We start from the raw sequence: 22,981 nt of genomic DNA on the forward strand, positions 1-22,981 counted from the left end.
TTGGAATGATGGACAATTAGATTCCCATTAAAAGCAGTTTTGCATCATTAAAAAAGTAATTTTTAAAAGGAAAAACAGTTTTTTTCAAAATATTTATCTAGCGAGACACAACAAAAGTCACAAAATACAAAGTAAACATTTTAGCTAAAGAAAGTAAAATTAAGTAGTCAAATTAAATGAAATCCAAAAACAAAACTTCTGGCAACAGTTTTGGGGTTCAGTATCTTGCCCAAGGACACTTCAACATGCAGACCAGGGGAATTGAGTCAGCAAACCTTCCGATAACAAGACTCAGGCCCTACCCTGAGCCACAGCCACAAGCAATCTGTTACACATTAATAAATATATATGAACCCCCCCCCCCCCAAAAAAAAATAGCAGGTATATTAATCATCAACTTCTTTTGACTTTCCATTATTTGATATATTTTGGACAATAAATCTGTTATATTTGACAAACATCATGATATTCAACTAACATCTTATTAGAAATGAGTCTGAACTTGTTGAACGGGTTAAAATAAATTTCATTCTGCCAGAGATTAGCTTTTTTTTCATCCAGATGATAACAAGATTTTATCATCATTATGGAAACGCATAGAGATATTAAGAGTTGAAAAACAACCACCCTGGCTTTTTAGATATTGCTATAGATGAAAACAATATATTATTCTAGTAAGTTCAACATTTTTAAACCAGGCAACTATAAATGTCTTCTTCGATTTCTGTGAGCTGGCCCTTTAAATTCATCATTATTTCCTACGCTCCTCAAAGGCAGCATCAGGTTTCAGCGTGATGTCACCCGGAAGCGGGGGGACAGGGGGGCGGAGCCCGGCAGAAGATGGCGTCTCTGCGCTGTAGGCGAGACCCCTGCGGCGTTATCTGTCTGATTTTAACTTATTTCAGCGTGTTCTACGCGGACTACGTGGTCATACAGTATGTCCTCATCCCCGCCTACACCGACAGGTCGGTACTTTGTCTTGTTTGTGTCGTTTGGACGGTTAAAACACGAACATGGCGCCTGTTTCTCTGCGCTGCCTCCATTCATTTGACAGCAGACAGCTTCCTCCTGTCAGCTGCCTCTCGGTCGACAACAAACTTGTTTTTCTAAAACGAACACACACTTAGATATGTGTGTGTGTGTGTGTGTGTGTACGTGTGTGTGTGTGTGTGTGTGTGTGTGTGTGTGTGTGTGTGTGTGTGTGTGTGTTGAGGTAACAGCAACACAACAGGAGGATTTTCTGTCTGAGGCGTTAGTAACGTCACTGCAGCTCTGTTTGTTTGTTTGTTTGTTTGTTTACTGTTGACACAACAGACACAGCTGAGATTTACTCATTTATATCTCTCTTTTTATTTTACTGCTTTTGTTTCTATTCACTATTTCTACTTGTATCCATGAGACTCTTTGTTTTGCCTTGTCGACAACAACACAGTCTTAAACCAGTGGTGCAAAGTAACTAAGTACTTTTACTTGAGTACATTTGAGGCACTTATTCTTCTTTTTAACTGCATTTCAAAGTGTATTTTTATACTTTTTAGTCCCCTACATTTACTAAACCTGCAAATAAAATTAAAAAAAATGGTTTAAGTAGCTCTGAAACCCACACATATCGATATTTAATGATAGTTGTAGTCAGTGTGTGTGTTAAGAAGAGACACTGTGCAATATACTCTTTGTTTACTTGGCTGTCATTCATGTGAAATTGATTAACAATGTTTTGTAATTCCTGTGAAATGGATTCAGTGCAGTCAGTAAATTCTGAATTTCTTCAGTGACACAGATATCGTCATGTATCGTGGATGAAATTTCTTGCAATATGTCGATTATCGCAGAATCGCTGTATCGTGGTATTATCGTTATCGAGGGCAAAATATTGTGATGGTATCGTATCGCGAGGTACCTGGTGATACCCAGGCCTACGATTAATTCATTGGTTGTATTGTCGTATTCACTCACAAGATGTCGCCAAAATCACACTGTCCCTCTTAAAATCTTTCAGAAAATGATGTAAGTTTATCGAATCGTATCGAATCGTATCGTTAGCTGAATATTGTGATATATATCATATCGTGAGCTGAATATCGTGTATCGTGTATCGTATCGTATCGTGAGATTAGTGTATCGCTCCAGCCCTACTAAATGTGCGATTTACGTATCAAATATGAAGGTCAGCTCACCGACTGACTCAGGTAGGAGTTGCTGGGGTTTACATGACGTCATCGTGCACACATGAAAGGTATAAGGTTTTAAATCAAACAAGACAGTAACTGAAGGTGGGAGGAAGTTGTTTGGTCTATAAAATGTCAGAAAATGGTTGCTCGGTGTTTCCCAAAGCTCCAGATGACGTCCTAAGATTGTTTCTGTTCGTCCACGACCACAGAAGATGGAAGAAACCTTTAAATATTCACATTTAGGAAGCTGGAAACTTAAATAACAACTCAGAAAATGAAAAATCGGTCATCAAAATAGGTGGTGATTGATTTAAAAACTGACAACTAATCGATTAATTGCTGTGGTTCTACTGAACTGTAAATGCAGTGGTAGCGTAGCATCGCAGAAAATTGGAAATAATCACGTTAAGTTAAAGTTCTTCAAAATTTGTCTCACCAAGTTTGTGTTTATTACTGTAAATGTGTTAGTAAACATCAGTTATCGATCTCCTTGATGTTGATAACCAGTTTTGGACAAAACAAAGTATTTGCCGATGTCTTGGATCCCTGATGGGCATGTTTCAATCCTCAAATGACCTGTTGAGAAGATAATCAGCAGGTTGATTGATTACTTGCAGCTCTAATTATGACAGACGACTGAATAAAGCAGCTGTTGAGGATCACATGATGTTTTCTTGGTGTTAAAGACGCCGTTCTGTGCTGTTCTCTGCCTCTCTGACAGTGTGTGGTGTACTCTACATGGATCAGTGTTCAACCTGATCCTGCTGCTGCTGCTCGCCTGCCACTCCAAAGCCGTCTTCTCGGACCCGGGTCGGTAACTGTTCATTCCAATTGAATCAAGATGGAGGAAAAAGAAATGACCCCCGAGTTAACTTGTGTAACGTGTGTTCGTTGTCCAGGTATGGTGCCTCTTCCTGACACGGCCATCGACTTCTCAGACCTTCGCTCGCAGTCGTCTCGGATGAACGAGCGGGTGAGTCGCATCTCAGAACTTTAATCTGACGAGTGACACAAAGTTTAGTTCAGAAGTTGTACATTGAATTGATTTTCAACAAAACATTATTATTCAACATTAATCGAAATTAGTTTGGGGACTCTCTGCAGGTTGTTGCTGCGACTAGGTAAAAGTATGCAAGGGTATCAAAAGAGATATTGAGTATTGTTTTTTTAATACTAGTATTGTATTAAAGTTTAAGAATCTGGTATTGTGACAACTTCAGTCCACTCAAGACCAAAATATGTTCAGAAATGTTCAAAAAGTGTTCAAAAAAGTGTTTGTGTGAAATGAAAAGCTGAAACTGGATTTTTTTACCTTGCATTGTTTTTTTTGAATAACATAATTAGAGACCTTAAAGAGATTAAAAGTAGAGGTTGCCACTTCATTTTGAATGATTCGTTTGTGCTTCCGTTGAGAGTTCTTGTTGTCAAACACTTTGTGGAAGCTGGTGATAGAGTCAGGAATAAAGACTGAGGGGAGCTACAGAGGTGTGAGACTGTAGAGGGAGCTTCAGAGAGACTGTGGCTTCTCTCTGACTACACCTGCTCCACTAACACCTGTGTATTATCTCATTCTGACTGTGTGATTACAGCTGAGCAGCTGTACTTACGTGCACCGCCGGGCTTGTCATCATGTACTTATGAGTTTAATGACAGACGTCTGTAATCTGCTGACCTGTGAGTCTGCGGCTCGACTACAAACAAGCTCCGGCGATGTTTGACTTTGTTTTAACTGCCGGCTTCGATCCTGACGCTGTTGTTCTTTAATCTGCCGTGGATTCAAACATGATCTGATGACAGGTTTGTCTACATGTGGTTCTGATGTTTCAGGGCTGTGAGGGCTGGACAGTGTGCAGTCGCTGTGAAACCTACAGACCTCCCAGAGCGCATCACTGCCGCGTCTGTCAGAGGTGTATACGCCGCATGGACCATCACTGTCCCTGGTGAGGAGCCTGCATCCATCCATCATCCATTCATCCATCCATCCATCCATCCATCCATCATCCATTCATCCATCCATCCATCCATCCATCATCCATCCATCCATCCATCCATCCATCCACTTATTCATCCATCCATCATCCACTTATTCACCCAACCACTTATTCATCCATCCATCCATCCACTTATTCATCCATCCATCCATCCATCCATCCATCCATCCATCCATCCATCCATCCACCTATTCATCAATCCATCATCCATCCATCCATCCATCCATCCATCCATCCACCTATTCATCAATCCATCATCCATCCATCCATCCATCCACTTATTCATCCATCCATCCATCTATCCATCATCCATTCATCCATCCATCCATCCATCCATCCACTTATTCATCAATCCATCATCCATCCATCATTCATCCACTTATTCATCCATCCATCCATCCACTTATTCAACCATCCATCCATCCACTTATTCAACCATCCATCCATCCACTTATTCATCCATCTATCCATCCACTTATTCATCCATCCATCCATCCACTTATTCATCCATCCATCCATCCATCCATCATTCATCCACTTATTCATCCATCCATCCATCCACTTATTCATCCATCCATCCATCCATCCACTTATTCATCCATCCATCCATCCATCCATTTATTCATCCATCCATCCAATTATTCAACCATCCATCCATCCACTTATTCAACCATCCATCCATCCACTTATTCATCCATCCATCCATCCACTTATTCATCCATCCATCCATCCATCCATCCACTTATTCATCCATCCATCCATCCATCCACTTATTCATCCATCCATCCACTTATTCATCCATCCATCCACTTATTCATCCATCCACTTATTCATCCCATCTATCCATCCACTTATTCATCCATCCACTTATTCATCCATCCATCCACTTCATTCATCCATCTATCCATCCACTTATTCATCCATCCATCCATCCATCCACTTATTCATCCATCCATCATCTTCATCTTTTTCTCATCACTTCTGTGCTTTGTGTGTTTCAGGATCAACAACTGTGTCGGCGAGCTGAACCAGAAGTATTTCATCCAGTTTCTCTTCTACACCGGTGAGCAGCACCGACACGTCACACACTCTGTTCCTCACCCGGAGTTTATCTTTCTCTTTAGAGCGACTCAAGTTAAAGCTGGTGTTGTTGTGGCGCTCTGTGTGTGCAGGTATGGCCAGCCTGTACTCGCTGGTGCTGGTGGTGTCGGCCTGGGTGTGGAGGATCAGGAGCGAGAGAGACGGCGAAGCAGAGAAAGAAGGAGAGGAGTCGCCCAGCAAGCATCTGATCGTGTGAGTCCCGAGAAGACAATACGACTGTGCTCCAGTGTTTCACTGACAGACTGTGAGTTGTTAAACTGTCAACCTGATCTCCTCTCAGTGCTCACTACATCATCCTCCTGGTGGAGTCGGTGTTGTTTGGCGTGTTCGTCATGGTCATCTTCTACGATCAGGTACACACACACACACACACACACACACACATGTTGTAATGATTTACGTTGTGCTGACTTGCAGTTTGTCCCCACAGTGTGGCTGTGTCAGCAGTTAATGAATCTCTGCTCAGATGTATTTAAACACTCACTGACTGGGTGTGGTTTGGAGCGTAACTCAAGTGTTGGACTTAAAGGAACAGTTCACCCAAAAATTAAAACTTCCTCAAAAAATCCTAAACTTAAAATAGAAAAAAACAGCTGTAAAATGGCTCAAAACAGATCCCAAAGATCCCAAACTGATTAGAAAATATGTTATTCAAACCTTTTTTAAAGCCGAAGTCTTCACTGTAGCTGCTGAAACCTCTGAAGTGGGTGTATGAGTTCAACAAAGGGTGAAAATAACCGCGCTTCAAACCAGTTTCGTAGAGTTCTGGAGACTTGGACAAGCTGTGTGAAAACGTTTACTTCACTTCTTTAGCAGAACTGTTTTACTGGGACACTCCAGAAATGTTTTGTGGGCTACGAAAACTACATTTTTGGGTGAACTGTTCATTTAGCTGCCAAAATTTGAGGTAATTTCTGTTTTTCAGAGGGAAATATTGTTGAGTTTTATCCTGTGACATCACCTCCAGATGTTTGAAGCATCTAGTTTGACTTGATACAAAAAGAAGTTTCCTCTCTTCTGTCTCTGTTTCCAGCTGGTGTCCATCATCACAGACGAGACTCCCATCGAGCAGATGAGGAACAGGCTGATGATAAAGGACCGAGGCTCCTCGTCTTCATCCTCCTCCACCACCACCACCTCCTCCTCCTCTCAGCTGCCTCATCACCCTCCACACACCCGCAAGCCGAAGCTCGCTCTGCTGCGGGAGGTTTTTGGAAGAGGTGGGCTTGTGTTCGTCATCTTTCACCAAATTATCGATCACATCTCAGGACTAAAATGGATGTTGTAATCTTTTGTTTTTTCTCTCTCCAGGTTCAGTCTTTTGCTGGCTTCTTCCTCTCCACTCCAGCCCTCCGACGGTTGGCGGCATCACCTACTCCGCCCTGCCCGACTACGACGTCTGAGAGAGCGAGGACAGCATGGAGGACAGGTTTTACGTATGTGTTTGACTGTGAGAAAACGCGATTCTCTGCCTAACTACGATGTCTTATCTCTGGACCTGAGAGGTGACGAAGAAGGAGGATGAAGGCCGAGTGTGTGTGTGTGTGTGTGTGTGTGTGTGTGTGTGTGTGTGTGTGTGTGTGTGTGTGTGTGTGTGTGTTCGATGAATGCTTGCGTGTGTGCCTCAGACTCATGAAAGTGATCCCGACCTGTAGTTTTACTACCAGCATTCTTTCATTATTTTGTTAAGTCGGCCCCTTGTGGACACTGAGGTTTGACTGATATGCTCATTTTCACACAGAAGCTGCTGATATCGGACGTTTTCAACCTACTTGACCTACTTTTTCATGCACGGAAATTGCTCAGGGCCAGATTTAATGAGAAAATAGGGCAGCACAAATGCGCACTGCAGGTGTGCAGAAGTTTCAGCACCAATCTGCATTTATTTATCTCCTCATTTACCGAGGCAGCAGCTCGTTACGCAGCCCGCCTCTCCGCTGACCTCCAGATGCATTTTGCAAGCCAAGGAAGGAAAGCTCAGAAATGGGATTGTCTGAGAGATAAAACCAAGTTAGAAACAAGAAATTATAACGTTGAGATGCTCAAAAAAGATGTAGCCACCATTTTACAGCCGCTTCTTTCACAATGTAAGCTCTTTTTGGCCCCAGTGCATCACAGGACGTTGCAATTGGACACTACAAAAGTTGGCTTCAATGAATTTTAACACGGCATACAGCAGTGAATCAAAACGGCTTCATACCAAACTCTGAACAACCAGAAAATAAAAACCTGCCTCTAATATAAGCCTGATTTAACACAACATTATGTACAAAACTGTTATTTTAAGGTAAATCATGTGCAAAGTGTTGCTTTAAATCTCTGCTGTCGAGGTAAATAAAGGGCCACCATTTGAGGACCTGAAAGAAGCTATAGGGAGACTGAACCCCTCAGTAAGTCTGGCCGTCTGCGTTTCGCTGAAAAAACACCAAAAACAGTCGCGTATCGACTCTCATGTCAGTCAAACCCCAGTACGGTTTTGGCCAGTGTTTTATGCTAACAGATGCTGTAACAAGCATCAGCAGCTGCTACAAGCTACTAAGAGGAGGTGAGGGCTAAGTGTCCGGGGTCAACCACTTCTGTTTCATCAAAGTGTTTTTATACCTTCAACCCCCACGAGTGAAAACAGCTTTAATTTTTTTTTAACGATAAGTCAGAATACACTCAGAGAACGCTGATATGCATCAAATGGCCAAAAGTGTGCGGACACTTGAACATTAAGCGATAGATGGACGTCTCATTCATTTTAAAAATGTTTCGGTGTTGTTTCACTGGAATAAGTCAGTCGAAGTTAAGGGTTAACATGTTTGGGAACCGATAAGCAGAACCAAAATGAAATGTAATTTATGGTTACCTGATTCTTTGACTTTTGGATTTGCTATGAACTTCTGCTCCCAGACTCTGGTGATCAGGTCGAGCTCTCCTCCTTGTTCCAGTTCAACCCAGTTCAAGGTGTTGGATTGGGGTTGTGGCCAGTAAAGTCTTGATTTACACTGTTTTCTAAAATCGTATTGTTTCCTGCGGCATTAAATCATCTCTTCATTGGAAATAAACGTCCCAAGTTATGAAGAACAGCCAAACGTCCACATACTTTTGGCCACATAGTGTATTAATGCCTCTCTATTGTGTTGACTTTTGCTACTCAGTTGGGTTAACACTTTAATACAAACACCAAAAGACTGTCGGTCAGTAAATCTTCTGTTATTTATTTATTATTTATTCTCAAATCAACTGCTCGAGCTCAAGTAATGAATTACACAAAGACAGCGCTATTTAATATCCCAAAAACCGTATCGTGAAGTTACATTATCTGTGAAGGAAAAGCCAGCAACCTGTCCTCCTTCACATCCTGTGAATTAACACCAACAAGCTGGTGTTAATAACAGAGACAACGGGATGAATCGAGACGTGTGTGGGTTGTGATGTGATACCTCGAAGGTTCATCAGCAAACGGGAACTGGAGAATGTCTGCAAAGAGATTGAATTTTTGTGTTGTTTTTCCTCTTGTGTTTATCTTGAAGTACAAAGACGTTTGACGTGCTAACTAACTAAACTGTGTCACACTTACACTTACACACACACACACACACACACAAACAAGCAGGGTGTTAATCAAGATATGAAAAGGACAAGTTTTTGTTTTTATTGTCACACTACCCTTAAATTCTATTTTTAACCTTAGAGATAAAAGTACTATTTTGTGTCATTTGTTTCCCATTAATTCACCCTGAAACACAGACACACACACACACACACACACACACACACACACACACACACACACCCACACACTAACACTCAGAGTACACCTCTCAGTATTCTGCTAAATCTCAGTGACGGGACGATTCTTAACTTATTTATTGTTTTCTAACTATTCCGTGGAGTTAACTCTACCAATAACTGTGTATTTTTATGTGAGGGGTGAAGTTGCCTTTCCGGACTGAACTGGGTTAAATTTACTGCTTTTGAAAGGAAGTGTCAGAAATAAAAATGCATGAAGGTGAAGTTAAATTTAAACCCACACTATATATCACCTCACATTTCCAGTCAGATGCTGTCGAAGCCAACAGTGGAAGCTAACTGGCCTCCAAGCCAGTCAAAGCTGTTTTTTGCACCTTTCCTGACAAATATATCTCTATTTTGAAAGCTTCGCATGCAGCTATGCTAATATTAGTTCTCATTGTTCCCGGTAGCGATGTCTTTTAGGCCTCTTTCAAACATATAACGCGCTGTGAAACACCGTCTATTTCCACTGATTCCTGCGCACAAACATTCAGACGTCGGAGTTTGTGTTCTGTTGCTTTGCTTCTCAAACAACAGACCAATGATGCTCCCCAGCTGTCTGCATGTGTCCTCCCACACTGACGCAATGCCTTGTTTAGTCTGAATGACGCCTAGCTTACCTTACTCTTCATGGAAGTGGTAAAGCCTGTATAGAAATCTATTTATAGCTCTGTGTGCAGCATTTATGCTGTCCGTCTGGTTATTGTCTGGCAGACAAACCGCAGACACAAAGGCAACCTCACCCCTCTGCTCGTTTTTATGTGTGTGTACATAGTTATTCTTCTTCTAATTCTGTGTTTGACCTGAATTGAACATATGTTTCTGATTTCACATGGGAACATTATGATTACAAGTGCTTCAGTGGATTTAAGGAACTCTCCATATTCGTTAATCTGTCAGAAACTGCCAGTTGGGAGATGATGATACCACTTACAGAGCGATCTGCCTTTTTCTTATTATATCTTCACAAGTTACTGATATTTACTGATAACGAGTCTTTATCAAACTCTATTTTAAAAGTTTAGTTAACAGCAAAATCCAGTTTATGCTGAAGTATCGTAACAAAATGAATGAAATGTTGGAGAGATGTTCGCAGCGGTTATGAGCGGTACAGAGGAATGTCGCAGGGTTTGTAAAGCTGCATTCACGCTGTGAGCAACTTGGCGAATATTTGTCACATTGGAAAATATATATTTTTTAAATAGTTATGTACATAATATACTTTTTTTGCTGGGATTTAAACCATTTATACAACGCATATAAGTTGTTTTTTAAATGCAGGTAAACCACTGCGATAGTGAGCCGAAATGACCAAATATATTTGAATAATAATAGTTTACAATCCAGGACAGCAGGAAGTACAGATACCATATTTTGGATTTGTTGAGTCAAGGTTATAAGCGACACCGTTCAGTCTGTTAACTGTCCAGCTAATGGGATTTAATAGTTTCTCTCACAGTGTGAATGCATGTTTTCCTTAACCGGGCTCTAAAAACCTGTGTTGGTCATTAAGCAACCTTATTTCTATATATATCTAGAAAGTTTGAAATTGACTAAAAAATGGCGAAGGGTTTTCCCAAATGTTTCGCATAACCACCGCTAACCGCTCTCCAAATACTAACCAAGATAAGATTTAGAGTACGTTCCTCGTCAGTCAGCTGTACATATGAAGGTTCATATTTTATATCGATGATGATGATGTGCAATTCTCATGAAGGGAAAGTTACTGAAACTCAGAGCATTTTTTTGTTGTTGTTGTTGTTTTCTATGGCAATCTTGGTAAAACCAGGCAAGGTTTGAAATGTTTTTGTTTTTGAGGTTAGTCGCAAAAATCATGAGGTGCTCAAGAGTTTGTGTTTTTGATATGATTTAAACGAGTGATGGAGGGAACACTTTGGTTCCATGCCTTCTCTGAATAACTCTACAATCCCACATCACAGTGAATCCTACAAATTAAATCAAGTGCACCTCTAAACATTTCAAACTATAAATGTTTCTGTCCGGGTGTGTGTTAACTATCAGGGTACTGGCTCGCTTGTTTGATTCTGTTGCAGTTGATCTGTTTTATCGTTTGTTTTCTTTGTATTAATGTCGATCAATGGGGTGCGCTTGTTTCGGTTCGTCCACACTGGAGCCGTTGAAAATCCAACACAAGCAGAGTCTCAACCGCTGTCAGCTGAAACGAAACAAGCGCACCCCATTTGCTGTTTTACTTGACAGCGGGAAGGAATGTGTGTACAAACAAAGAGGGCCTGAAATTAACACTTAACCACCAACCAAACTCTTAACAAACATTTAACGTTGGGTTCTAGGAGCATGTTTGGCAATTCAAAAGCCTGAAACTTTATCGACTTCTATGGTAAAAACAAAAGCATCAATGTTCCAAAGACGTAATATACCACTTTTTTAAATACTGTTTTAAATGTTAAACCAATTTAACTTCATTGCTCCAGTGTTTCCAGAGGTTGCTCATTTTTTATAGAGTGGATCTAACCATTGAAGTCAATAAAGGATCATCTAGACGTAAGTTTATATCCATGTTTTGCACACTTGGCGCACTTTGACTCCTGTATTTGCTGGCTGGTTGGACGAAAATAAAGAGTTAGTTTCACGCCCTGCAAACAAAACCAATAAAGAGTTTAATATCATGTGGCTTCATGATGAACAAGTTTACAACCCACTGATGTTTTATTTATTGTTACTATCTTGAAACCGTGACCTGTGTATTATTCCTAATGACATGCTGCTCTGGCTCGTTCAACTGGAAGTAAAACGGATGTCTTTTAAACTTCACCGGCTCCTTTTGACTTTTTTCAAGGGTTTGTTTTCAAATTGATATTAAGTTTTGATTCTGAAGAGGAATTATGTTGGGGAGTCCATAAAGAGACATAGAACAGTACGTAGAAGTCCACTAAATACAATTTGTGGACAAAAGCAGTAAAGACAGTTAAACACAGGAACCTGTTAACATTTCAAACCCTTTCCACAGAGAAGTGATCCATTACAACTTCAGGATGTTACGTCTTGACATTTAGGGTCATTGTCTAGTACCAGAATTGAACTGGCAGAAGACAATAATTTGCTTAAACCTAAGATTCAATACAATTAAAGGCTGAATTATATACAATAACTGAATAGACTAACTCAAATATAAAATATAAATATAAAAGCTGAAACTAGAATACAGACTAGAGAACCTTAACGAAAACTATAATATTAATTTACTACTTGCTGAGTAAACATTGTTTGATTATGTTAATATTCTAAAGTTGTTCCAATATGTATATATATATATATATATATAAAAAAATAGCTTCGATGTAGTTAAACTACATTTGTTATGTTGCTGTAGCTTAACTTGCTACATTTCTCTGGGGGGTAGCTTTGGTGCTGTGAAGCTTAATTTAATGTAGAGAAGCTGGTAGTTTAGCTCACTACACTTTCCAAGTATCTTGTCCAACACTGCTGGCACCATTAATCTGGAAGGCAGCCTGGCACCATTAATCTGGAAGGCAGCCTGGCACAATTTCTACCTGGTTTCATGTCTCTATTAATAAAGTTGTAATCATCTGGGAAAAGGAAGACTTACTGGTGGTCCAGTATGGCAGCCTGGCACCATTTCTACCTGGTTTCATGTCTCTATTAATAAAGTTGTAATCATCTGGGAAAAGGAAGACTTACTGGTGGTCCAGTATGGCAGCCTGGCACCATTAATCAGGATGGCAGCCTGGCACCATTAATCAGGATGGCAGCCTGGCACCATTGCTCAGGATGGCAGCCTGGCACCATTGCTCAGGATGGCAGCCTGGCACCATTAATCAGGATGGCAGCCTGGCACCATTAATCGGGATGGCAGCCTGGCACCATTAGTCGGGATGGCAGCCTGGCACCATTAATCAGGATAGCAACCTGGCATAATTTCTGTCTTGTTTCATGCCTTTATTAATAAAGTTGTAATCATCTGCAAAAATGAAGACTTACTGGTAGTCCAGTATTGCAGCCTGGCACCATTTCAATCTTGTTTCATGTCCCCATTATTAAACCTGACAACAAACAAACGCACACCGGTGAAAACTTCTTGGCAGATGTGCTAATCCTTTCTGACGTATATTTAATCGAAAATAGTACAAAAACAATATATTGATCAACCTCATCTAGTTTTGTAAATATATAATTATTCTGAATTTGAAGCCAGCAACATGTTTTAAACAAGTTGTATCCTTAGCAACAAAATGTGTGGAACATTTGACAGGTAAACAAGTTCGTCTGTAACAGGGGATTTTATCAATGCTGAAAGGCAAGGCTTAGGCATGCATGAGCAAGGGTGGGGCGAAGTTCAACAATTGACACTCGGTGACTGAATAACCCCAAAAAATCCAAAGCTCAGGCAGCGTATTTTAATAGGCATAGCAGTAATTTAGGAAGCAGGACTGGGTCAAGTGGACGGACCAGTTCTGTACAAATACTTTGAGTGAAGCCACTGAGGCTAATTTTAAAAATGAAGGCAAGGCTCTTCTCATTGTTTCCAACACTCACAATGAGACATCGGAGCTCTGAATGATACTTGACTGACCTAGTTTGTTTAAGCAGTTAGTTTTATGTTTTTGTGTTGACATGTTTGAAGTCACTGAAGCTTAGTTCTACTAAAAACACAAGTTAGTTTTACAGTTGGATTTATTATAAATAGACAGAACAAGTACAAATTGGGCGAAAAAATAAAAGACAAAAGAAAAATTTAAAAAATCGTGTTTTCCAGTTGTAAGAAAATATGTTTGTATGGCGTAGACAAAAAAAACCTCACATCATCATAATTTTAATAGTTTTTTTCAGTTAAAATGAAAATCGGGATATAAAACTGATCCTTCTCATTAATCGTGAAGAACATTGCAATCACAATATCTGTCAGAATAATCACGATACGGTAAAATCAAAAAACCCTATAGCATCCCTAGCAGGACATTCGCACATTCAAGTGTTTATACATGAAAGCTATAAAAACAAAATCATACAAAACCTTCATTTAAATTGCTGAATCCCAGTATCCATTAACAAATTAAAAAGGTGGCACACAGATTTAATAGTGGAGGATGTAGATCAGTTATCTTTAGCAATGAAACCAGTGCATTGATGTGCAGTTTATGTCAAGGAAAGGTCAATAATTGATCACGTTGTAACAACAGGGGTCGCTGTGGTGTTAGATCCCAGCTGCATACTGCTCACGAGGCGAAGGGTGGCGTCCGATGGCACTCCTCGTCTTATCATTTCATCTTTAATCTGCAGAAGAAAACACAGAGTGCTGCTGAGATACCATCAGTACTCTCTCAGATATGATGATGATGATGAGGTTCGTCAACCAAACAGAAAATACAATGATAAGCAATCGACACACTCCTCTCCGGAATGTGTTCGATTCTCAATGGCTGCCATCCAAAACTGTATTCAAGACAAACATCTTGTGTAAGTTGTCTTCCTCGTTCAGTGATTTTAATCAGTCCGTATCATTTGAATCATTACGTTACACTTTTATCTGCAGGAGCTGATAATTTTTTCAGGTGTCATTGACCTGCGTACATGACTTTACACTTTCAAACTGGGCAAAGTGTTAACACCAAAGTCTTATTTTTCACGCAGGTGGTACTCCAACTCTTCCATAGAGAGCCAATCTATGGAGCCGTGTTCTTCGTCTTTGTGAACATTAAAACAAACGCGTATCGGTCACTCTTTGGTTAGGTTTAGGCATCAGAACAAGTTTGTTTGCGCCAATGTTATGTACATGAAAACGCCGGTCTCCTGGGTGAAAGTCAAGCGCATCAAACCCACCCTCCACCTTCCTTGGACCGTTTCTCTCTTTTTTACTACGTCACCTGGTGGTATTTGGGCAGATCTGTATTCCACAAGACTTGAAAGGAACGATTGCCGTACTGTGTAACAAAAGTTAGACTTCAGCGTATGTACTGCACGCAATTTATTTGTTATTTATACAAAGATTGAGCAGGGCTAAATAGACATTTCCACAAGTATAACCAACAAATTACTGTCTAATTTCCTTTTTCTGGGTCTGTTTGTCACCTGGCTCACATTTTAGAGCCACGTGATATCACAAGTTCATATCACTTTCATACACCAGCATCACATGACCTTGTCAAGAGAGCCGGTATGAGTCAGACTGCAGTCCCAGTCCCTGTGTGGATTCTCTTGGTAATTTTGCCTTTCAAACGTAGTGCAAATTTTAACCAAATATTCTGGAAGCCGGCTAAAGAAATAAGATTCCATCCACTGCTGTTGTGTGAATACTGGGAGTTAAAGCTTCATTAAACCTTTACATAAGACGATGGCACAATGATTGCATGATATCAAAAGGGTGCCAGTCAAACCGGTGCATCTTCATCTGCTGCTATTATTTGCCTCCTCGATGGGGCGGAGGCTTCATGGGACAGTCTGTTCCCAATGTGCTTTGTCACATTTTATTTATATCGATACATTTCTTGCATTTCCTTTTTCTTTTTTAGAACTTCTCTCATGTCCAACACTGTTTTTTCTGCCCAAATTGAAAATTAATTAAAAAAAAAAACAGATGTCTGGAAATGCACTTATTGCTATACCAAGTCATTTTTCTTGGTTTTCTATCTACATCAAGGCGTTTTCACACCGCCACAAGGTAACTGTAAAGTAACTTCAACGGGGGAGGGTCAACAGAGGAGATTCGACCATGGCGGCAGAAATTAGAAGCGATTTCCGCCACTATGAACGTGCAGAGTTTGTTCTGCCACTCCGAGTTCACTGTGCTGAACTTCAGGTGGTAGCCGCCTGGTGTTGCCGAATCAAATAGAAGCTGCCGGACAGGCATGGCATCAGAAGCAAATGTGGAGGAGCTGATGTTGTTGGCGTCAGTGCCAGCCTCGTGTCAGGTCACCAGAAGAAAAACTGAGCATGGGAGAACATTTCCAAATGCAAATGCAGATTTCTGAAGCTCTGAATTTCTGATCAGATAAGAAGAGACTGACCTGTTGTATGACATTAGTCCTGATGTCTTCTTCAGACAGTGGAAACAAAGAGGAAATCCGCACTCTCAGACCAATGACATCTATAAAAAAAACAAAAAACATGTTAACTCAGCCTTACAATGCATAGCCTAAGCTTTGCTTTCAATGCCAATATTCTTTGGACACCAAAATTCAAATTACATTTTTCTTACTTGTAATTTAGCTGTGATAATATGTTGTTTAAGATTATATTCATTCATTGTTGTACTCACACTGGTTTGGGTCAGGTGTTGTGACTTCTGGTGTCGTGGTTGTTGGCATAGTTGTTGGTTGAGTGGTTGTATTTGTTGGGTCTGTAAACGGAAAGTAATAGATCACGTGTCAACTCTATCATTAATGGTAATCAGCAATTGAATTTTAAAAATGAAGGCGGGGCTCTACTCACCGATTCCAACACTCACAATGAGACATCGGAGCTCCGAATGATACTTGACTGAACTGTGGACATAAAGCAATACAGTAGCTATTGTTGTGGGTTGTGTAAATAATCCAGTGCCACCTTTTTAAAGTAAGTTTGGGTAATGCTAACTCCCCAGAAATCACTGCAACACCATACATTAATTAACCTTTGACATAAGGTCAGCACACATAATGTTTTGAATGTTTTAAACTAGAACTCTGACCACATCCAACAAATTACTCCTTAAATCCTCAAACAAAGTCATGCTAGCTCTTTCAACGTTCCCAGGCTTTCTGTTAAGCTAAAATAACCTCCTCCTGGCTGCAGCTCCATCTGTACAAATTTTGAACCAAATGATTTCTGAAAATGTTAAATTATTCCTCGAGGGTCTTATCTAGGGTTATGATCACTGGACAACAGACCTATTAGTTGCCTGGACGACGAAACAGAATGGGTGGCTTTCTCCATCTTCGTCCGCAGATGGCGTCCACCTCAGGATGAACTGTCCTGCGTCGGTGGTCCGGTTTGTGTTGTGTGGCCCACTGAACAGCAGCTCAGAGATCCTTTTACAAACAGAAAAAGAGGAAGAAAAGGCACAGCAAGTTAAATACATAACTTCAAAAACAACCCCCCCACAGAGGTTTTTCCATTACGGCGTGATTGAAATTCTTCTGCAGTTGGAACGGAATCTTCTTTTCTCTCACCTGGCTGACTCAAATTTCTTGTCTATGATGTTTCCATCATGGCAGTTGCTGTACAACTTCTAGGGTACTGATGAGTCAGCTGAATGTATTTAAGCTTTTGAAAGTAGTCAAACCGGTATAATCCTTCAAAACTCTTGTGTAACTAACACAGAATGTACCCTACATGCTCCGGTGTCACAGATACACAACAGAAGCTTTGTCCATGAGGGTCATGGTATATCTAGGTGCTGTATCATGGGCAACTGGACTTGTTTCAGATTCTTGAAGACGTTTCACCTCTCAAGGCTTCTTCAGCTCTAAATAACTTGAGAGGAGTTGCAAGCTTTCAAAGTCTGTGTGGGAGTTTCCAGACACGTGTGAGCTCATGTGTGAGCATGTGTGTGAGTTTCAGAGTCGTTAGGGCCACTCGACCCGGCCTTCATGTGGGTTGCTACAGCTAGGTGAACCCAGGTGTGCATGGTTGTTAAGCTGTCTCCTTAATGACTCTGTAAGGACACTCCCACACAGAGTTTAAAAGCCGACCAACTTCTCTACAGTTAGTTAGAACTGAAGAAACCTCTTGGATGAGGTGAAACATCTTCAAGAAACTGAAACAAGTCCAGTTGCCTACGAAACAGAAGCTTTCTGCACCTGAAAACCTTGGCAAGGGTTCTGCAGGACATCGTTAAATCTGGTATCCTAAGTTTTTGGTTTATTTGACTCACGTAGAAATATTTGCCTGTGCATTGATCCTGATTTCCAGAGGCTGATTGACAGGGGTGAACAGTCGAGCTCCGTTGGCCGGGGTTGGAGGCAGGAACTTTGGCAGATACAATCCCTCTGTGCAATCTGTCACCGCAGCGTCCACTGGAACATAAGAAAAGCACAAATTTCTGTTTTTCTACGAATGGGAAGCCTTTGGTGCGTCCATCATCAGAAAAACGACCATAAAGGTCAACTGTGCAAGCAGCTTATTATGACCCATATTTGTGATAATTGTTGGGTGGTGCCCTCTAGTGGCCATACTAATTATGATGGCAGCAAAGGAGGAAGTCAGGTGTCTGTAAACAACAAGAAAGAATGGATGGGTCAAACAGCCACATGACTTTAACTCAGGATGCTGCTGTTTGTAAAAAAAATAAAATTAAAACTCAGAGTTTTTTAAACTTAGTTACCTACATAAATTACGGGATGTCACAAAACACACAGGTAAGTTAAGCTACATACTTATTTTAGTACAAACCACAGTATTTGTTTAAACCTAACCTAGTAGTTTTAATGCCTAAACCAAATGATGAAGGACTGGTACTCCTGACGCTGGTGCACAGTATGTCGTTTTGGAAATCACTGGTAGTCAAACTCTTAAGACGTTTAGGTATGAATATGTGTTGACTTTGGTCTAGATTAGAATATCTCAGCAGCGGTTGGATTGCCAAAAACTTTTGTACATTCATGCTTGCCAGAGGATGAATCCCTCTGTCTTTTGTGATTGCCCTGACTTTTCCTCCCATTAGTTCAGAATTAAAGATCGTACAGCCCGCTGTAACATAATTGTTAAAGGGCATCATAATGCTGAAAGTTGAGTTTTTTCAATTTCTGCTGAAATTTCATGGCAAAATCTTCCAAGAGACAATCGCAATGCATATAAGGATTTCTTTCGCCCATCCCTGGTCTTGATAGGACCTTATAGGATTTTAATGATGGCAAATAACCTTTATAAAAACTGATTTTACTCACTCAATGGGGATCAACCAAACTACGATTACTTTGAATGTCTGTGCAACTCTTACACTAATTTGCAGCAGTGAGGACAAGGAATCTTACCCCTTACAATAAACTGGACTGGTAGTTTGCTGATAGCATTGTTGGTAGTTAGCGACACCTGAGTACCGCTGGTTGCAGTGAGGTTGATCGTCTGCCGGGGAAAGTCCTCCATCACCAGCTGTATTGGATACGCCCCTTGATTAGTGCTGGTATTGAAGTTGTATGACAGAGTGCAAGACTGCAACGAATGAAAAGGGACATGAGGTCAAATTAAGTGGGTTCTGTCAGGTAATGAATAAGAAATGAAGAAATCTGTGTTCTTCTACATTAAGTTTGTATTTGAAACCAGAGTTTGTTCATTTTTTTCTCTTGAAAGAAGAGTTATTGTGGACTCTGGCGACTCACGGATGAGAGGTTGAGAGCAGAGGGCAGTGTGCAGGAGCTACACTCTGACCCTGAGATTCCAATCCTGCATTTGACCTCGTCTCCGTCAGGGTCGAACGCCAACAGGTTGAAATCTCTCCGACAGTTTGAAGGAACTCTGAGAAAGAGAAAGAAATCTGATATTTTGCCATTCGACATGTCAAACATGATCCGGGCAGCAGGTAAATGTCACATTGTTTTCTGGAGACAACGGTCTAATATCATCCCATTTCAATTTGATGATGTCCAACCCAGTCATCGGAACAAAATTTTGGCATTCTACGTTTCTGCAAACCACAAAAATATACAGAAACTTTGCTTTTCTGTATGTAGTGTAATATGTAGCAGTATGTAGTATAATTTGCTATGTTGCGAAAACGCTCTGCTTGAGGTCTGGCTGGATTTGGGCACAAAAACCAGTTGATTAGGGTTCACATAAGATCATGTTTTGTCTTGAAATACCTGGTTTTGGTCATCAGAAACACAGCAGGAAATTGTCCCGACTTCTCATAAGCAATAAACATTTTTTGGCTGCGATTTGTTCCGATGTCTCGATGAAAAGATGCAACATCCTGTAATTTCAGGCTGATAAATGTTGACACAAAGTCCTGAACGCTGGTCTTCCTCCACCTCTGTGTAGTCTGATTGTGATATAATTGTGATTAAATGTAATTTTATCTAAACAAGTCTGAATCTAGGGGAACAAAACAGTGTGGAGTCTAGTTTTCCTTTTTTTTTTACTTTACCTAGTACCATTGTTTAGCATTTTTTATTTCTAATCTATCCATTTATTGTCCTTTATTCTTTTCTTTTCTTTGCTCTTATTCTTTTCACTTCCTTGTGTTTGACTCGTCTGTTGGGTGAGTTTCCTGCCTTTGCTTGTTTGTCAAGGCACTTTGTAAACTGCAGATTCACTGCATCAGTTCCATTCGTTGTTCGGTTTGATCTGTTTTTGGAGTTGGCTTGTTGCTACTGGACATTAACATCAACATATCAATGAACATTTTAAATGAAATTACACTGCAAACACCTCACATCTCATCTTGCTTTTCAAAAGTAAGCACCAAAATTGATCAGATGAACTGATGCCAAAATGTGACACATAAAGTTGCTTAAATACACAAGACATGGAGGATGCTTACCTCAGTCCTGGCACTATGGTGGTTTGAGGTGATCTGTTGGCTTGGCCGGTGTCCGACCGGTTCCTCAGCTCCACTTCCGTCAAAGCTCTCCACGATCCGAGGCCTTGTGTGTTAGCTATCCAATTACCACCGCTTAACCTGTGGTGGACGTTCAGGAGAAAGTCTGTTTTTACTGTATGGTTGTAGGTGTGAGTAAGATATCAAATCCTCATGTAAATTATGAATCAATCGTTGTTTTGCACATAGCCACCAGTTCAGCAGCACTCACAGTACGTGTCCGTTTTAAAGATATTGTTTTCATTTAGTCCAGTCGACATTTTGGCCCTCAGTGTGGTCGTGATGCACTTACTGAAGCTGAAACGGTGCGTTGCTGGTCAGCTGGCGGATCATGATCCCCTCCCTCTGACACCACTCTCCAGAGAGCTCTTGGACCACGTTCAGAACCACAGAGGTCTGAGTCCCACAGTTACCAGTGCAGCTCCACGTGTCAGAATGAGAACATGATGTGAAGCCCAGCTTATAGCGAGCGACCACCTGTGATGTCACAGTGAAGAAATTGCAGGAAGGTGACTGCTGTTGCTTTTAAAGCCCTGAAGATAACTGGATTATTATCATATGGTCAACAAGATAATCAATTAAAGATATTATCCAATTTGCTGTAAAGTGTTTGATTTGTTTGTTTTCAGGGGAAAACATAAAAATCTTTGTCGTGCATTACGACTCCTGTTTTCATCAGGGTGATTTGATTTAGGTGCACCAATTATACAACTTAGCACAATATGTAAATGATTGTACCTTTTTACAATAAAAACAACTTGTGTATCTGCATCTTTATCTTTGTTTACAAAGTGCTGATGTTTAATGTGCTCGAGAAACATAAAGTATTGAATTAACATTTATTAGATGAATTAAAGTTTAAACTTAGTGTTTATACTATAAACATAATCAGACTTACTAAATGTCAGCCACACTTGACATGTTTTTTGAGTAAAAATAAAGATAATAATAGTTATTATAAACTTTATCTATACAGCACCTTTAAAAAGAGCTTGACAATCAGTTTACACATTTAATAAACATTTATACCTATTATTTATTTTAGTTGATTCATTTTATAAAAGGTTTTTCAAGTTAAAAACACCAAACATTCATCGTTTCTGGTTTCTCAAATGTCATAATTTGCTCCTTTTCTTTTAATAATGTAAATCAACTATCTTCTGGTTCAGGAAAAGATAGTAATGATACATTTTAGTTATGTAGCTCGTGTGAAAAGAGAGCTTATAAAGTGCTTTGATAGTCAAGCACAAGCAGGAAACTCAGGAAGACAGTATATGCAGTATAAGAACTCAACACAAGCCGAATCTCAGGTGAAGTTAAAACAAGAAAATGAAAAAACACAACGAGGAACATGATTGACTACAAGTAAAAGGAATAAAACACATTAAACAGGCAAAATCACAGAGAAACAAAGAGGGAGGCAGGAAATATGCACATTACCAGAACCACTGAACCTGTTTCTGGTCAAATAAAAAGGATTTTACTCTTAAATAAAAAAGCTCTCTCTCTCTGTTGGGATCATTTTTATAATGGAAAAGTGCAAAAACAAGATTGTTTTGTTGACGCACATTGACAGTCGAAGCAATGTAAAGCTTTTCATCCCTACTCGTCACTTAGATACCAAAATATGTAAAAACTAAAATGAAACAGATGAAATGGAATAGGATACAACGATACTTTTACCCACAAACAGGGAAATTTGCATCATTGCAGCAGCAAAAATAGAGAGCATCAATTAAAATAAGTAGAAATATAAAATATATACGTAGAAAAAGCAGAAAGAACAATATGAACAGTATAAATAGGAAATAAAAGCTACAAATATTTACATAATTTGCCCATCAGCATGTTGAGCCAACAGTTAGCATCACTATTCAACTGTCAGTTTGCAAAAAAGGTAATTAAATTGTATTAAATTTGAAGATGTATGTACCCTCAAAGATCCATCTGAGCTGGTGTTTTTCGGGTAGTAAGTCATCACCGTCCCGTAGAAATGACTCGCCTGGGCGCCGCCGACCAGCAGCAGCAGCAGCAGCAGCAGAGAGAGCGACATGTTGAATGTGTCTCTCAACAGAAAGAAAGAGAATTAAAACCAACACATGTTCCCACAGAGACACCTGCCCTTCCTGTTTCCTCTTGGCTCTCCTCCAAACGGAGGACTGTTTGGTTTTGATGTGTAAAACACCTGGAATGAGGAACTGGATTGTGAAGTTAATAAAATCATATGATCAGAAGTCTGGTGGCTTCCAGTGAATGCGGATGAACATGAGATAGTCTGACTGTCTTGTTCTGTTTCCTTCACACCTTCATCAAACCCTTTTTGATTTCTACAATTGTGATTGTGTGATTGTGTTTGGATTTTCTTCCCAAAAGACAGAGTGAAATGTGGACTTTGTATTCCCACGGGATCATCTGATGAGTTTACT

General features: G+C 40.2%; 2 protein-coding genes across 2 annotated transcripts; one reads left to right on the forward strand and one right to left on the reverse strand.

Annotated features, from left to right (window-relative positions):
* Positions 1 to 809: 809 nt before the first annotated feature.
* Positions 810 to 6,787, forward strand: LOC115590327 (palmitoyltransferase ZDHHC3). Its single transcript, XM_030431670.1, has 9 exons — positions 810 to 965; positions 2,893 to 2,981; positions 3,071 to 3,144; positions 3,999 to 4,111; positions 5,164 to 5,225; positions 5,335 to 5,455; positions 5,544 to 5,616; positions 6,297 to 6,483; positions 6,575 to 6,787. The coding sequence occupies exons 1-9, from the start codon at positions 841 to 843 to the stop codon at positions 6,664 to 6,666; spliced, it is 936 nt and encodes a 311-aa protein (XP_030287530.1). The 5' UTR covers positions 810 to 840; the 3' UTR covers positions 6,667 to 6,787.
* A 6,912-nt stretch (positions 6,788 to 13,699) lies between these two features.
* On the reverse strand, positions 13,700 to 22,608 carry LOC115589353 (uncharacterized). Its single transcript, XM_030430196.1, has 11 exons — positions 22,489 to 22,608; positions 20,848 to 21,032; positions 20,499 to 20,636; positions 19,339 to 19,474; positions 18,994 to 19,171; positions 17,895 to 18,036; positions 16,909 to 17,049; positions 16,472 to 16,524; positions 16,299 to 16,379; positions 16,048 to 16,127; positions 13,700 to 14,317 (listed from the first exon to the last, which is right to left on the reverse strand). The coding sequence occupies exons 1-11, from the start codon at positions 22,606 to 22,608 to the stop codon at positions 14,207 to 14,209; spliced, it is 1,365 nt and encodes a 454-aa protein (XP_030286056.1). The 3' UTR covers positions 13,700 to 14,206.
* Between the last annotated feature and the right edge of the window lie 373 nt (positions 22,609 to 22,981).

The sequence above is a fragment of the Sparus aurata genome, chromosome 10, assembly GCF_900880675.1.
Source record: "Sparus aurata chromosome 10, fSpaAur1.1, whole genome shotgun sequence".
In the NCBI taxonomy this organism is placed as follows: Eukaryota; Metazoa; Chordata; class Actinopteri; order Spariformes; family Sparidae; genus Sparus; species Sparus aurata.